Source organism: Budorcas taxicolor, chromosome 11 (genome assembly GCF_023091745.1).
Source record: "Budorcas taxicolor isolate Tak-1 chromosome 11, Takin1.1, whole genome shotgun sequence".
NCBI lineage: Eukaryota > Metazoa > Chordata > Mammalia > Artiodactyla > Bovidae > Budorcas > Budorcas taxicolor.
The window spans coordinates 8,331-26,228 of NC_068920.1; the positions used below are offsets into that span (position 1 = coordinate 8,331).

General features: G+C 37.1%; 1 protein-coding gene across 1 annotated transcript; it reads left to right on the forward strand.

Annotated features, from left to right (window-relative positions):
* The first annotated feature begins 3,725 nt into the window (after window positions 1-3,725).
* On the forward strand, window positions 3,726-16,302 carry LOC128056514 (CDGSH iron-sulfur domain-containing protein 2). Its single transcript, XM_052649295.1, has 3 exons — window positions 3,726-3,866; window positions 13,591-13,805; window positions 15,268-16,302. The coding sequence occupies exons 1-3, from the start codon at window positions 3,764-3,766 to the stop codon at window positions 15,355-15,357; spliced, it is 408 nt and encodes a 135-aa protein (XP_052505255.1). The 5' UTR covers window positions 3,726-3,763; the 3' UTR covers window positions 15,358-16,302.
* Window positions 16,303-17,898: the final 1,596 nt, after the last annotated feature.

Below are 17,898 nucleotides of genomic sequence, written 5' to 3' on the forward strand. Positions count from 1 at the left end.
AATAAAATGACTCTGAAATTCATATACAGTAGGAAAGAATCTGGCATTTCCAAGGAAATAGGTGAATATTAACCATTGTTAATATCTTGCTGGGTATTAACACTTATAATAAAGCTGTAGCAATTATGACAGTGTGATAATATAATAGAGGTCATACAAATTAACCAATGGAAAAGAAAAAACAGTCCATGGATGTGTGCAAATCTGATTTGAAATCAATGACATTACAAACTGTAAAAGAAAAGTCACACTATTTAATAGTTGCTGCTAGAACAATTAGTTGTTTATATATATAATAAATAAATTGGATCTCTACCTTATGCACAAAAACAGTAGATTGAGTTAAAAAAAGAATAAAATATGAAGAATAAAAGTTTACAACTTTTAGCAAAAAGATGAATATCTTTGTCATTCTGAGGTAGGAAATGACTTCTTTTCTTTAGGATAGGATTTCTTAAATCAGACACCCAAAACAAAAAATATACAGGAAAAGATGAATAAATCTGATTACATTCCAACTAAATTTCAATGCAAAAAAAGACACCATAACAAACGCCAGAGAAAAGGCATGGACTAGAAGATGACAGGCAACTAATACAACCTACAATGTATTATTATCCAGAAAACATAAATCAATGAAAAAGATGAGCAAAGCAATAGAAAAATGGACAAAGATGCCCAAAGATGTCCTGGAGGCATTTGGGATTAGTATTAGAGAATCTGGGCTGGAAATAGAGATTTGGGCTGTATCAGCTTACTTATCATATATAAATTTACAGAACTAGATGAGTTTCTAGGAAAGCATGTAAGGCAAGTAGAAATTTGGGCCTAGCTAGGACATAAAGCAAGCAAAGGATTACCAATCCTCATTCTTTCCCTATCCAACCTGGGGCTGTACAGCATGAGGGATCTCAGTTCCCCAACCAGAGATGGAACCCATTCCCCCTGCAGTGGAAGCACAGAGTCTCAACCACTGGACCGCCAGGGAAGTCTGCTCACTCAAATTCTTAATCCTAATCACTGCTTTAACCTTATCCACATACTATTTTAGCTGGCTTTTTCTGATCATAACTTTAAGTCTTTTAAAGATGAGGTCTAAGTATAAGAAATAAACACTTATAATAAAACCAGATTTTGGGAAGTCCCTGGTGGTGGTCCAGTGGTTAAGACTCCAACCTTCTGTAGGGGGTGCGGGTCTCATCTCTGGTTGGGGATCCCTCACACCATGTGACATGGCCAAATTAATTAATTTTAAAAACCCCATATTTTGTTGGGTATTACATCAGAAGATGATACTGGGGAAGATTAAGAGCAGGAGGAGAATGGGGCAACAGAGGATGAGATGGTTGGATGGCATCACCGGCTCAATGGAGATGAGTTTGAGCAAACTCCAGGAGATAGTGAAGGACAGGAAAGCCTGGTGTGTTGTAGTCCATGGGGTCACAGAGTTGGAGGTGACTTAGAAACTTAACAACAACATCAGAAGGTGGTCAGACAAGCCTGCCACTTCTGTTTGTAACAATTACCTTTAGCTCCTCTACTTTATGTTCTGCCAAGAAGGTAGGGTGGTAGAAATGAAGTGGAAATTAAAAAATAAGGCAAAACAGGACTTAAAATTTAAAGCAAAGGGAATGTAAGAAAATGTTCCCTAAAATGCACAATAAGGGTTTTTTTTAATTGGTGGGGTTAGGAACTATCTCCTTTTATACATTGTATATATACATATATATAATTATTTAATGGATCAGAAATAGCTAATGTATGTCTACACATCTTGAAATTTTAAGACAAAAGAAAAAAAAGTTTCATCCATATAGACTTCTATTCACTGCATTTCTTCTACTTGGATAGCAAAACAGCTATCCACTGCTCAAAGAAGTCAGTCACAAAAGAACTACATAGAGGATAATTTAACTACATAGAGGATAATTTCTTTTATATGATGTAAGAACATGTAAAGGAAGAATAGTGCTGGTGGTGGTAAGGGGATGTGATTAGTAGGGACAGAGAGAGACTCCATGGTGTGTTTGGTGTATTCTGTATATGTGGATCTGGGTGTTGGTTACATTGACTTGGTCATTTGGCACTTGAGCATTCTATTATATCCCTCTTAACTGAGGTATGTATCTCTTAATCCTTTAAAGAAAAACTTCTTAGAGGCCTTAGGAATCTCACTTAACACAGCCTGCTTTGCTCCTGTCAAGACAACAAAGCCTCTAAATAAGAAACGAATATTTAGCGGCCTCTCTAAGCTTTCTTCCCCTAATGGCCCCACTCCCGCAAACCACCCTGCCTCAACCACCTCCCAAAACAACAGTCAAGGCAGTTGAGCTCATCATTTTCAGGATAAACAAGCTCCAGGATCCTTCTTCCACTAAATCAAAAGTAAGCTCCCAGGAGTAAACTGAAAGGAATCTGAATGTAAACACCAACCTTTCAATCATCACTTCTATACTACCCTAGCTCATGAACATGAATCTGTATCTAAACATCTTGGTAGAAATTTCCATTATAATTCTACTTGGACAATTTTGACCAGGGTAAAATGACAGAAAATCAATTTATCTAGATTTCAATTAATTCTCTTACTGAGGGTTATTTTTTTAGTGAAGGACGATAACAAATATTAAACAGTCTAGAGAATGAAAAGTTGCTTTAAAAAAATTCCTTTTCACTTTAGGATGAAATACCAAGAGAAAAATTTTTTAAAACTTACATATTAACAATTGGTTGTTACATTTTAAGTCATACAAGGTGAAATACTGGCCCTTGTGCAGTTCATTGTTCTATGTTGTCCGTCAAGCAGGGTTCAGAAAGGAAATAAGGCTGGGTTATTATGGTACAAATACACAACGTGCAATCAGCAAGTGCATTACTTTGGATACTTTAAAAACATGAAACAAAGTCATGTCAAGGAAGGTGCTTCAAGGGACTGAAGCTATCTCCTTTCTATTTTTTCGGTGTTCCTAAATAAAAATTAAAGCTCTCCAAGGATACTTTAGTTTGCAGCAGAAGCCCTACAACATGAAATAAGGGAAACCCTAAATCTTCATATTCTTTCACCACTTTCCCAGTTTTAGTTAACCGGAAAAAAAAAATTTGATCTACAGAAGAAGAATTATCTACTGAAAATAGATATCTAACTAAGGACTCTAACGGATCTGGTCTGAGTCAAGGCCTCGGAGCAGTTTGGCACTAAACAGCCTAGGAGCAAGGTTGTGAGTAGCGCCTAGTTTAGGTATCTTCTTTCTTTAAAAAAAAAAAAAAAAGCCAGATTTGTAGAGGGGAGAGAGCGAAATTAGGCGCTGCGGGGTTCGGCGGAAAGGGTGCTCCAAGGAGAATTTGCAATTCTGGGGTCGTGGCCCGAGGTAAAAAGCGACGCCCGGAGAAACTCACTTTTGAAAGGCACCTTCCGGTTACACAGTACTCTCACGTGCTTTACCTCCTCGGACACAGTATCGTTTCTTGGGCCTCCGGACGTGAAAGGCCCATCGTGGAGGCCCTCTTCCACCTCAAGCCGCACAGACGGGCCTCGCTGCCCCACGGCCGCCCGCGCCCCTTCGGCCTCCGCGGGGCGCGCACGTCACCGGCCCGCTGCCAATCGGCGCCGGGCAGCTCACCTCTCCGCGCTGGGGCCCCCAGCCCCGCCCCGGCCTTGTCCCGGCAGAGAGCGCCGGTCGGCCGCTTCCGCTCTGGGCGCAGGCGCAGCAGCTCCGCCGGAGAGCCGCGGGAGTCGGGCGAGGAGCGGACGCCGCCGGCCAGGATGGTGCTGGAGAGCGTGGCCCGCATCGTAAAGGTGCAGCTCCCCGCGTATCTGAAGCGGCTTCCAGTGCCCGAGAGTATTACCGGGTTCGCCCGACTCACAGGTAATCCGAGCCTTCAGCGGGTCCCCATCCTTGCGAGCTTCCCCAGGCGGAGGGTGGGGGCGGGCATCTGAAAGTCCTCCGGCCGAGGGGCGGGGCGGAGCCTGGTGGGTGGCGCGTGACCTGGGATCCCACTCCAGTATTCTTGCCTGGAGAATCCCGTGGACAGAGGAGGCTGGTGAGCTACAGTCTGTGGTTTCGCAAGGGGTCGGACAGGACTGAGCACAGCACACCCCCACTACCATTCTCACTGCAGTCGCGGAGTAGGTGGGCACGCGCCGGCCCTGCATCCTCGGAGTGTATGTGAGGCCGCATCTTGGGACTTGGTGGCCCCCTGAGCTTATCTTCATGTCTGTCTGCAGTGTCTTTCCGTGTTGAGAGACCAGGTTTTTGCAGAGAAGGTGCTGAGTTGGGAACAGGCCCATTTTTTTCATCTCCGTCGCTCCCTGCAACGTTGCTGGTTTATTTTAAAGCAGGAAAAGTCGTTATCCAAGGCTTAAAGTCTCTGTGTATCAGGCCGTCCCAGCTCTTGGCTGAGTTTGACCCACATAGTGTGGGTGTCTGTGTGAGAGAGAAACACACATACACATGTATTTGGTGGTTTTATTTACTAACAAAATTAGACAATTCCAGTTCCATGGGGGAGTGTCAACCTGTTACGGGGTCATTTGAGGTCATCACCGTATCACGGGCCTGGAAGCAATTTAGTTTACTCGAGTTGGAGGAAAGATACTTTTGCTGGTATGACAGACCAAAAATTAGAAAGTGAAATTTACTGATGACATATAACATTTGCACTTAAGTTCCCTCCTTTACAAAATAGAACCCACAGCGCGGGATTTCATATCTAAAAGATGAACATTTCCAGAATGCTGCCAAAACTTGGAAGATTTTGTTGGGTTCTGAGCCTTACAATCCAAGTGAGATATGGGTAAGCCAGACTCAGGGACTGATTAGGATGATGGTGGGGGGAGGAGGGTGGGGAAGGAGGTTATTGATAAAGCAAACATTGAACTCATATGTTCTGACTGATTACCAGGGAATGTAAGCATGAGTTAAGATAATTTTGAGGTAAATAGGGCTGCTTCTGGAGCAGTTTAGACATCTATGGTAGCTGACTTAAAATGCAGTATTTGGAAGGCTGACAGGTAGAAGAAAAATAAGATGTATTTTGTGTAGACCAGAAGACAACTAGGGCCAAGTTAGTGATAGTTATTTGAACATGGATTTTAGTTGCATGTTAAAGGAATTCTTTTTTTTTTTTTTAATTAGAGAATACTTTACCTTAATAGGGTGCTTTGAGAGCTATCCCCTCTCAGAGATTTAAAAAACAAAAGGCGGTGTCTGATGGTGGATAGGCAAGATGTGGTAAACTACATCTAAGTCTAGTCTAAATCTAGAGATTCTTTAAATAATAATCACAGACATTTGCTTTGTTGACCAACGGATTATGAAAATTTAACATTTTTAGGTGTTAAAAGGTTTGACAGAAAGCATGTAATTGAATAGAAAGAGTGGTAACTGAGTAATAAACACTAAAAAACAATCTACACATAAATAGTAACATAAAAGTAACAAGATGAAAAAGTTTTAAGATCAAGTGTTTGTAAACATCTTAGTTCTCTCTTGATTTTACTAGTTTATTCTGATAGATTACAGCAGTTATGTAAAATTTTGACTTTTTCTGCCCTTATTTTTTTACATCACAGTAGTAACCATTTCCCTGCAGCTGGAAGTTTTGAATGTTTTTAATATATATATTTTATTCATAATGTTCAGTGGGTAAGTAGCCCTATACCAATTATTTTTTCCCTCTTTAAATTATACCTTTAAATGTATTCATTAAATGGTAATAATACGTCAAAAGGATACAATCATTATGTGACATTTGCTCCCAGTTGCCAACTTACTTTCTTAATAATCTGTGTAAATTAACTGATAAGTTTTTAGCAGTCAAGAAAGAAAAAAAAAAAAATCCCCTTACTCCCATGCCAACCTGTGCATGCTAAGTCAACTCTTTGCCACGCTATGGACTGTAGCCTGCCAGGCTTCTCTGTCTGTGGGATTCTCCAGGCAAGAGTGGGTTGCCATTTCCTTCTCCAGGGGATCTTTCCAACCCAGGGATCAAACCCAGGTTTCCTGCAGCTCCTACAGTGCAGGTAGATTCTTTACCCTGAGCCACGAGGGTGAACCCAGTTTAACCTTAATTATGTGTGTTGATTCTGATTGTGGCTGGTTTTATATTAAAGTTTTCCATAAATAGACTGTAGATGAAGGAGACTGGAAGGTATGATATTTGACTTAATGACGAAGACTTTCAAACTTTTTTTTTCCCTCTCAAGAAATTCTGTCCTATTAAGGCATTAAGGAAACTCAACCTAAACCTTTTCCCTCTTGAGTAAATAATATATAGTAGTTTCTTCTTTGACGCTCTTCAATACTTAATGTGAAGAATGATTCTCAGAAATAGACAACTCTGATAAATATCTTTATAGTGCATATTTAACCTGTCGCATTACAGTGTGTCTACATTTTAGTTCTCATTGTAATGTCCATTTGTTTAGGAAATGATGTTTGTAATAATTACTTTACAAAAAACGAGACAGTCTGCTTTGCACTGAACAATGATAATATAACAGTTGCAGAATCTATTTTGGAGCACTATGGAAGAAAAACTTCAATGACCAATTTCCTCTCTGAGCTGTGTCTCTTGATTAGATTGTATTAGCTAATGACATTTGGATGTCTTGAAGGAACTACTTTTAGAATCCATCTTAGACCTTTTTTTTTGTTGAAATAAAAACCTGGAAGATAACTTTTCAAAATAAATTATTTAAAATGTCTACCAGATCAAAAATATTTTCATTTCTTCTCTATAATAATTAGAGCAAAAAAAAAGTTACAGTTCACATTATTGCTGCCTGTTTTTCCGTCCCTATTTAGATCGAGTGGTGTTGTAAAGCAATCGACTCTCTCATGATGACTCTGCATTCTTAGTAAACACTGGGAGATCCTTAATTACTGTACAGTATTTATAGACAGCCCTTACCTGTCAAAACAACTTTGCCAAAAACCTGTCTTTGTTTAGGTTACATTGTTGACAATGAGGCTTTTAAGGTAAATTAGTATAATACCCCCTTTGAAAGTATATTGTATTCAAATATATTAACCTTTAAAAAAGCTTTCCCTGTCATACAACCTTTTAAAATAGAATAACAAAAAGCTTCCCATTCAAAAATCAAAAAAGTTTACTTACAGATTGAAAAGCTAGTTGTGAAACTTAGAATGTACTAGTTCTTCCCCACTTAAAAAGCTAGTTTCTTTGAAATGTAATGGTTTAACTCTTAAAGCAATGAATCCTTGGACTGTAATATTTTTCCCAAAGTAAGACAAATATGTCAGAGCTGACACCTTCAAGAGGATTAGCTCTAGAAAGGACCAGTTTTAAGTAAAGAATTAAAGAAGTGGAACAGAATTGAAAACATATATCCACAGAAAGACTTATACAAGCATGTTCATAGCAGCCATATTCATAATAATCCCAAGTTGGAAGCAGCCCAGGTAACCACCATCAGGAGAGTGGATACACAAATTATGGTATATTCATGGAATGGAGTACTGATTAGTAATAAAAAAGAATGATTTACTGATTTACTGCATGAATCTCAAAAATTTTATAAAAAGCCTTTGTCTATAGGAATCAGTGGTGGGGAGATAGACTGGAAGGGGGCTGTGTGCTGTGCTTAGTCACTCAGTTGTGTCTGACCCTTTGTGACTCCATGGACTGTAGCCCGCCAGGCGCCTCTATCCATGGGGATTCTCCAGGCAAGAATGCTGGAGTGGGTTGCCATTTCCTCCTCTAGGGGATCTTCCCGACCCAGGGATCGAACCCAGGTCTCCCGCATGGTGGGTGACTTCTTTACAGTCTGAGCCACCAGGGAAGCCCAAGAAAATTTGAGTAGAGTGGGTAGCCTACCCCTTCTCCAGGGGAACTTCCCAACCCAGAAACTGAACTGGGGTCTCCAGCATTGGAGGCGGAGTTTTTACCAGCTGAGCCAGTAAAGCCCAAACCCACTCCAGTATTCTTGCCTGGAGAATCCCATGGACGGAGGAGCCTGGCAAGCTACAGTCCATAAGGTCCCAAAGAGTTGGACATGACTGAAGCAACTGGTTGGGATCAAATGCTTATGTCTCCTGCATTGGCAGGCAGGATCTTTACCACTAGCACCACTTTGGAAGCCCCTCAGTGGAGGCTACAACAGTGTCTTTAGTTGTCACAGCTCAGAGCTAAACACCTGAGATCTGTTTTTTTATTGTATGTAAATTTACCTCATTTTTTTTTAAAAAGAAATGGAACAAAAGATGAATTTTCTTAATAGGAAAGTGTAAGAAATGATTAAGTTCAAGCTAAAGAGTTGCATTTATTAACATGTAAATAATAAAGTTTATTTTTTAAAGATTAAAGAATTTTATTTCAGAAAACTTATTTTTGAGAATTTGGGAAAATATTTACATACTGTAAGTTGTAAAAGTTTTTTCCCCCCTTCCGAGGTAGACCAACTAAATTTAAAAGTCAGTGTAATGAAAAAGCTTTTATGGAGAACAATTTTGATGTCATTTAAAACATTTTCTTCCATGTAACCTCTCTGCAATTTAGAATTCCTCGTGTCATCTAGTATTTGTTGAGCACTTACTGTGGGACAGGCAATGTTCTAGATACTGGGACACTGTTCTGTTTATAGCAGTGAGTGGAAAAATTGATTATTAATTTCATTTTATTGGCCCTTTGGTCCTAAGTAGTCTTTAAGTGGTAATAGTAAAGCCATCCATTAAAAATATTTTATTTTCATTTTTCTATAGTTAGAAGTGAAGTCATTTCTATGTTTTACCCATATTGATACATTAGAAAATAATTATGAAATTATCAGCAATCAAGTTACCAGTGTTATTTTTATGGGATCATTATATGCAGCCTTTTGAAAAGGAAGAATAAACAGAGCAAAATAGAAATGAACAATGTTACCAACTCTTGACTGGTGGGATTACAAGTTATTTTAGTTTTTATACTTTTTAAAATTTTCAGATTTTATAAATTAAATGCTATTTCTGGTAATCCTTAAACAATTTTAGAATGTACTGTACAAAATACACATTAAACCTAACAATTAGTAGGTAGTAGATTTCCCTTTTGGAGAAGGCAATGGCACCCCACTCCAGTACTCTTGCCTGGAAAATCCCATGGACGGAGGAGCCTGGTAGGCTGCAGTCCATGGGGTTGCAAAGAGTCGGACACGACTGAGCGACTTCTTTCACTTTTCACTTTCATGCACTGGAGAAGGAAATGGCAACCCACTCCAGTGTTCTTGCCTGGAGAATCCCAGGGATGGCGAAGCCTGGTGGGCTGCCATCTCTGGGGTCGCATAGAGTTGGACACGACTGAAGCGACTTAGCAGCAGCAGCAGCAGATTTCCCTTTAAAGTACCTAATATATCTGCTGTAGCTCAATATATATCAAACAGGTTCATAAGAGATAGCCAATCTTAAATTTTTTAAAAAAATTTGTTTATTCTGTATTTCATATTTACCAAAAGTCAGCTCTAACATATAATTTAAATGATTTAATTGAGCTTTATAGGCTGTATTATTTTCCTTTATAATTTTTCCTGTACTTAAATTGAAGTTTGTCATCTTTAAAAGTAAATTTTCCTACATAACACTGTTGTTTAAATTATTTTGTTGTAGGAAATAATAGTACCTTTCATCACTGTATTACTACGATGTTTTACCAAGGAATTAAGTGTTGAAAGAGCAACATTTTCTGAAGTAAATTTTAAAACAGCATTCTATTTATTCCCTGAAATTTGTAGGTTAAGATAGGGAATGTTAAACTTAAGAATCTAAGTTAAGGTTATCATCTTTACATGTTCATTCTTTTAACTTTTTGACTTTGATTTACTCAACCTCTTGAGACTTTTAAATTTTGTAGTATACATAATAATACTTAATGTTATACTACATTCAAAAACATTTATTGAATAAGTACTGGTTCAAAATACTATACTGGATGTTGGGGCCAATAACAGTCTAAGACATTTATTGCCTGATCTGGAAGATAAGTGTAAATAAATAATTACAGTACAATGTGAGTGAGAAAGGGACTGACATTTACACTCTAAATGTCATTTATTCATTCATTAAGTCACTTAAATTCATTCATTCGTTAAGTCACTCATAAAACATTTATGAGGTTCTACTTTGTGCCAGGAAGTAGAGCTCCTTTTCCTATAGGATTATGGAGGAATCAACTTTGTAAACAGAGAACAGTAGTATGATAAAAGAAACTGAGGAAAAGGGGCTTGAAAGCAGAGGAAGGAGCGATTAATTTGCTTTGTGAAATTGAGAAAGATTTCCCTGGTGGCTCAGATGGTAAAGCGTCTGTCTACAATGCAGGAGACCTGGGTTCGATCCCTGGGTTGGAAAGATCCCCTGAAGAAGGAAATGGCAATCCACTCCAGTGCTATTGCCTGGAAAATCCCATGGATGGAGGAGCCTTGTAGGCTACAGTCCATGGGGTCCCAAAGAGTCAGACAGGACTGAGCGACTTCACTTTCATTTTCTGGAGGAAGCAGTATTTGACCCTAGTTTTAAAGGGTCCATATAAATGAGTCAGATAGACCACAAGTAGAAAGGCATGGCAGACAGAAGGAATCCCTTATGCAAAGGACACAGGAAACCTGCCACTAGGTAATCAGTAGCTTTGGCTGGCTCTAAGTACAAGAGGGATGGGATATTTGTGGGTGTTGAAACTGTCATAATAGCCTTCCCATGTCATAGACATGGTACTTTGTGGAACCTGTTGGTCTACAGCAGCACCATCCAAAAGCCTTTTTGTGATGATGGAAATGTTTTCTGTGCTGTCAAACATAGTAGCCACTAGCCACACATAATAGCTCTGGAGCTATTAAAATGTGACTAGTGTGTCTTAGAAACTAAGTTATGAATTCTACTTAACTTTATTTAAATAGCCACATGCATTAATCATGTTTTTTTATGTTCTATTTTTTATGATTGGACATCTTGGGGGCCTTGCTGGCCAGGGAGGTTTGCCCCCTCCCCGGACTGGCTGATGCCAAGAGATAGTAAACTACTTGCTTGTGAGCATACTTTTCATATGCAAACCAACCAATCCAAAGCCTACACTTCAAACACCTTTATCTAACTCTCACTTACCAAGCAGTATTTACCCTGCCCTAAATCACCCAACAGAGAAGGCGATGGCACCCCACTCCAGTACTCTTGCCGGGAAAATCCCATGGACGGAGGAGCCTGGTAGGCTACAGTCCATGGGGTCACAAAGAGTGGGACATGACTGAGCGACTTCCCTTTCACTTTTCACTTTCATGCATTGGAGAAGGAAATGGCAACCCACTCAAGTGTTCTTGCCTGGAGAATCCCAGGGACGGGGGAGCCTGGTGGGCTGGCGTCTGTGGGGTCACACAAAGTCGGATACGACTGAAGTGACTTTGCAGAAATCACCCAAGGCCAGATATGAGACAATTAAGGACCACCTCTATAGCCCAGAGCCCACTGAAATTATTCAGGCTAGCCAATACTAAACTGTTGACTGTGCCTTACCTTGCCTTTTCTGTAAACCACAATAAAGGCTTGTGCCCTTTTCGCTCACCTTGCTCCTGACCAAGCCTCATACTTACCTATATGGTCATAGGTGGCCTATTGTGCTCCCTCGTCTTGTGAATCGTAAGTAAACTTTTCTTTCAAGGTAGTTGTCTCCATGTCTGTCATCTTACCATATCTGATTATAACAAAATCCTGGGTCCAAACAAAACAGTATGGCTAGCGGTTACTGTCTTGGACAGCAAAGATCTATAGATAGACCCTTCACCCCAGGAAACAGTTCTTTGTCATTTTCAGAATGTTAATTCATTCAGAGTGTTTCTGTGGAGTGTCTCCACTTTTGTTAAGAGACTACAACAGATCAGCCTGATTGGCAAGATCTTACCCTTACAGAATTTTATTCTGGTGACTGAAAGATTATATTCCCAAAGATTTCTGCCATGTAGTATTGTCAGGTTGAGTCGGCAAAATGTTTTTTCAGAGGAGCTGCTTCCAGTCTTCATAATCTTAATAAAAACTACCATTCACTTTTATCTTCTCTGTGCCAAGCACTCTTGTAAGTGCTGCACATAATGTCAATAGGTTGTTTCATCTAAAGCTCATAACAAGCCTTTGGCATGGTGTTATATCAAAAATAGCTTCGTTTTTGAAGAGTTAGTATTAAGCCAGCCTTTTAATAGTTGAATAGTAAGAACAGTTATTTCTGGAGAGTAGTTTTACTGAGAGAAGAACAGATAAAATTTTGGCTCTGTTGAATTTCATTCATAGTGACTGAGAATAGCCTTTGTACTTAATTTCCTGGGCTAAACCTGCTTAAGCTCCAGTTTACCCACATGAAAAATGGGAATAATAATGGTGCCTACTAAATTCAGTTAACACAATGTTAACTGAGGTATTACAGTTGCACTCTTAGCATAATCAGTTCGTTTATTATTAAGATTTATTAGCATGCCTTAGCATATGACCTTCAATTTTCCTTTTTCTCCGTTAAGCTATAGTGTTTATTAGCAAGGCGTCAGGTTAGCACTCAGTGAATGATGACAAGTGATAACTCTTAAGGTCAGAAGGGATTCCCTATGGAACCCAGCAGAGGCAGCGTACTAGCCAACATTTGATAAATGCATGCTGAAATAAAAATATTTTGGCTCCTTGGTGTGTTTCTCTGTGAAGACATAGGGAACATATCATTTATGTCACTTATATTCCCTGTCCCCCAATCAGTGCTGAGTACTACAAAAGGCTTTAATGAATACTTACGAAGTAAGATGTATCTAATAATGAGATTATTTAGTATGTGAAAATTTCACCTAGCTCTTTAAAATAGGTTTTACACAACACAACATTTAGATTTTTCTATAGGAATCACACTATGCCTTACCAAAAATGTAAAAATAAAAGCATTGAAGACATATTCTGTCTGAAATTATATATCAGTGGTAAATAGTTTATAGGAAATTCTGTTGTATGATTTTAGACATGGTGGAAATGTTTTCTAAACATATAAAATTGAGTTTTATTTATAATTATGGTGATTGTAATTCCTGAAATAAAACTAAACACAAATATACTAAGTGAAGATAATGAGATAGGGTATTGGATAGAGGATTTATTTCTGAAAACTTTGTTTTCCAGTTTCAAAAGTCTCAGGGCAGGCCACAAATAAAATAAAGTGGTCCTATTTACTGGTTCCTTGATATTTATTCACAGTTTTACAGATAAGGTAAGAAATTAAAGTGAGAAGTAAAGAATAAGCTGAAGGGTGAGACATGCTATTTAAGTTCTTTTTAATTTTTTTTTTAAATTTATTTACAGTAGGTCCTTTTTGGGGGGGGAATCAATGAAAGTTTATTAATTTATCATTAGCAATTGGAATAAGCAGTTATTTGGTATTTGTACCCAACAGGTATTGACCTAGGTAATTTACATGTATTATTTAATTTTAAAATATTTCTGTTTCATTTTTAACTAGACTACAGTAGGTCCTTGCTGGTCATCTGTTTTAAACATAGCAGTTGGTACATATCAGCCCCAAACTCCCAGTCCATCCCTATTTGAGTCCTTTTTCAGACTCTTAACAAATCTGTATTTTTAGTTTCAGAATGGCTTCGGTTATTGCCGTTCCTTGGCGTACTCGCACTACTTGGCTACCTTGCGGTTCGTCCGTTCCTCCCAAAGAAAAAGCAACAGAAGGATAGCTTGATTAATCTTAAAATACAAAAGGAAAATCCCAAAGTGGTGAATGAAATAAACATAGAAGATTTGTGCCTTACTAAAGCAGCTTATTGTAGGTGTTGGCGCTCTAAGACGGTAAGCTGTCCATTTATACATACACTAAAACTTGTGCAATTAACATGCTTTTGCTTCTTAAATCCTCAGTTTTGAGGTTCTGTGAGATGAGAGACTTTTCCAAAGTATTCAGCACTGAAAGTCTGTTCTAAATTAAAGTTTGCCTCTTCTGAGGCAATGTACTTCCTACATTAGAAAAGTTAGAGCACCACAGAAACTTAATTGAGCAAGTTACTTAATCCTTAATCACTCAGTTTTTTAAAATCTGATAATATCACAAATTTTTGAGGATTTAGTGAGATGATGTGTGTATAGTACAGTGCCTTCTATGTAGTATGAGCTAGTGAATGGCAGCTGTAGTTATGGATGATTTTGAATATGGAAATTAAAAAGGAATTTGGTAGATGCAACTAGATTATCATATGATGTGAATTAAGGCAGACAGAAAAATACCATATAATATCATATATGGAATCTAAAATAAGACACAGATGAACCTACTTATGAAACAGAAACAGAATCAAGGCAGAGAACAGACTGGTGATTGCCAAGGGGGGTGGGGTTGGGGAAGGGTAGAGTGGGAGGTTGGGGTTAACAGATAAAGATTTTATATATAGAATGGATAAATGACAAGGTCCTACTGTACAGCATAGAAAACTATTCAGTATCCTATGATAAACCATAATGGAAAATAATATTTTTTAAAAAAGAATGTATATATGTGTATAACTGAATCACTTTGCTATACAGCAGTATTTAAGACAATTTGTAAATCAATTATATTTCAATTAAGAACAAATAAATAGACAAGGAGGAGGAGTTTGGAATGATACATTGTAAGTAGTTGATGAGATCTGTTTTCTTCTGCTACTTTGGTTATACGCTATTTGAGACTAAGTACAATAATGTTAATCATAGCATCATTTATAATAACAAAATCTTAGAAACAATCTAGATATCTGATAATAGAGGAATGATTAAAGTATCGTATAAGAGTGCACATAGTAAATAGAGGAAAAAAAGATACCAAATTGTTAATTATTACTTAAGAGTAAGTTTTTAAAAATATATTTTAAAATGTTTTTTAAAGTATTATAATGTGCATGAGTTTTATAGTGAGAAAACATGAAAGAATTTAATTTGAATTTAAATTACATCCTTTAAAAATTTAAAATAATTGAAAAGGTGAGCTCAGAGTTAGAGCTGTATAAAAAATAGGAGCTTATTTAAGACTATCATATTGACTTGTATGGAATCATCCAAAGCTTTTAAAATCTGCCAAATAATGAAATATTTAAATGTTAGGTTTGCCATAATATTGGAAGGTAGTTAGCTATAGAATATATCTGTTGCTCAGAAAAGCTATCTAATAATGTGTTTTTTTCCTCCCAAAGTAATGGACTTTCTTTGTATGAGCATGTCAAAAATATTTCTACTTACTGACTCATTTGAAAAATAACATCTGCAATTTTTTCCTTTCTAGTTTCCTGCCTGTGATGGTTCACATAATAAGCACAATGAATTGACAGGAGATAATGTGGGTCCACTAATACTGAAGAAGAAAGAAGTGTAAGAGTAATGAATTAGGATGGAATTCAATTCTGTGCTGTAAAAAGTTATAACAATATTTTTGCATTCTTTGTTTATAGAAGATCTTTCAAATGGTGGTCTTAATTATTGCTACTGGTCGAATAATTATTTCTGCCAATTTATTTTCTTTTTACACTACTGTTTATATTTGATACTTTGTATATTCAAGCAGTCTTTGTATAGAAATTACAGTTCTTCATTCTGACTTCAAACAATTAATGTATCTTCCTACAAAAAAAAATCAACATTTTTAATTTTAATTAATTGAGAAAGTTTTGGCAATGAGTGCAAAGCTGTTTGAACATCAATATTTTCAACAGAATCTATACTTTAAAAATGTCTCCCTCCACTATTAAATATGTATATATTTAGTACCCTTCTGTTTTGATCATTTGCAGTGATTTTTTTCCCCCTTCCATATTTCATTCTTTTTAGATCAGTAAGAAAAATGTTGCTGTCAGAATTGCTTGAGTTTTCAAAGAGAAAAACTCTTTACTTTTTAAGTATTGTTCTCTATAAATGTGAATATCCGAATTTCAGAAAAAACAGGAACTGGGTATAAAAAGTTTCAACAAGGAAAAATTATTTACATTATAAATGACTTGTTTATAAAAGGTTTGTTTGTATCTGTTTACATGTGTTGTGTGTGTATATGTCACAGCCGTCTGACTTCGTGACAAAGTCAGGTAGGATGGCAAGAATCCTTAGAGCTAAACTCATGAGCTGCTGCAATTTGAAGGTCAGTTAAAAATAAAGTAAATCTGGTACGGCTGGGTCCCTTTGCTGTTCACCTGAAATTATCACAACATTGTTTGCTAATCGGCTGAACCCCAAAAGAAATAGTTTTAAAAAATCTGAATTTATATTAATATGATAATAGTTTAGTGTTCAAAATTGTATCTGTATAAACATTTTTCTCTTTATTACAGTGTAAACCAGTAAAACAAAATACAAAAGGTTTGCAAAATAAACTTATTGGAGAATCTTTAAAACTTTTGTAGTTTTTTAGCCTGAGTCAATTTAATTTCATATTACAGTTCTTATATTAATAGCTATCCGTCAGTCCACTGTGCTTTCTTTATATATGAAGACGGTTCAGAAGGCAGTCATACTTAATTCTTCCAATAACCATCAAAGCTAATAGTTACTGTGCACTTATGTAACAACACTGCACTAAGCATGCTACCTGGATTTTTATGAATAGTTTATTGCATGTAATATCAAAGCTATTGATTTAGGTGATCTTGAGTTTCTTGTGAACAACAGCAGGAATTTTTAAGTTAGGATTAGAAATGTAGGTATGGTTTTGAGAAGTTTTATAAGGAGTATTTACAAAATTGTTGCTCTTCTGCTGTGAGTAGGAAGAAATACAACATTGCTCTCACTTTTGGCATTTTTTTCCCTAAGACCTTTTTCTTCAACACCCTTCTGAGGCTTCAACTGTCAGATTAACCAGTTATTTTTCCACAGTTGATCACAAGACTTGGGGAAAACGCTCCTCACCGAGACTTTGCATAGCCTGGTCCCTAATGCTTTTCTAGAAAAGCGTTCACTGCAGATCAGAGCAACATGGTTTTGTACATGTTCCAGTAGTTGTCATTCTTAGATCTTACAAGAGAAGGTCAAATTTTCTCCAAATGTGGAGATTAGAATGAAACTACCAATGTTAAACTTGTTAGGTAGGAACATTTTAAAAAATTGAAAACTTTTTTCATCTCATAAAAGGTAATTCTAATACTCCAAAAATAAGGTTACACTCTTGAATAAGATTTTTTTCCTACCTACATTTTCAGTTGTTAAAATTGGTTAAAGAAAGAAATGACCATCAAAGCTAACGACCATTTCTTTCTTTAACCAATTTTAACAACTGAAAATGTGGAGAAGAAAAAAAAAGAAGAATACTCTTGAGTACGGTTTTTTTCTCCCCACACTTGCACCCAAATATTTTCCCACATGTGCAGCTCCTTCAGAAGCCCTGGGCTGGTAGTAAGTTGTTATTTTAATTACCTCTTTACGTAAGCAGTGTTACCAGTTGCTATCACTTCTTTTTGTAAGTTCACAGAATTCTATCATGTCTGTCTTAAAAAATTGACATCTAATTGAAATCTAATTGCATGTAAATTGATACAATGGAGGATACAATGGAGGATATGAAATACATATCTTGGGTTCCTAGAACATTCTAGAAACAGCCATATTGTTACTGTCACATTATAATCATTTTGAGGACTGCTGCTCCCTACCCAGGGGACTAGTCAGTCATTGCCTTACTCAGACGTGAGCACCACCATTACATAAATAAGTCTCCAAAACTGTCGAGCAGGACTTGAGGTATTAGTGACTCATTCTTACAGGTAATTAAGCAAGTTACATTATGAAAAGCACATTACAATTCAGTTTTGAGTTCAGTGTTTCATATGATGATTCATTACATTGCATATGTATTTTGTAACCTAATTTGTTAATAAGTTTATGGCAAGCTAATTAAGCCAGCTGCTGATCTATATAGTTCTGTCTTCCTTAC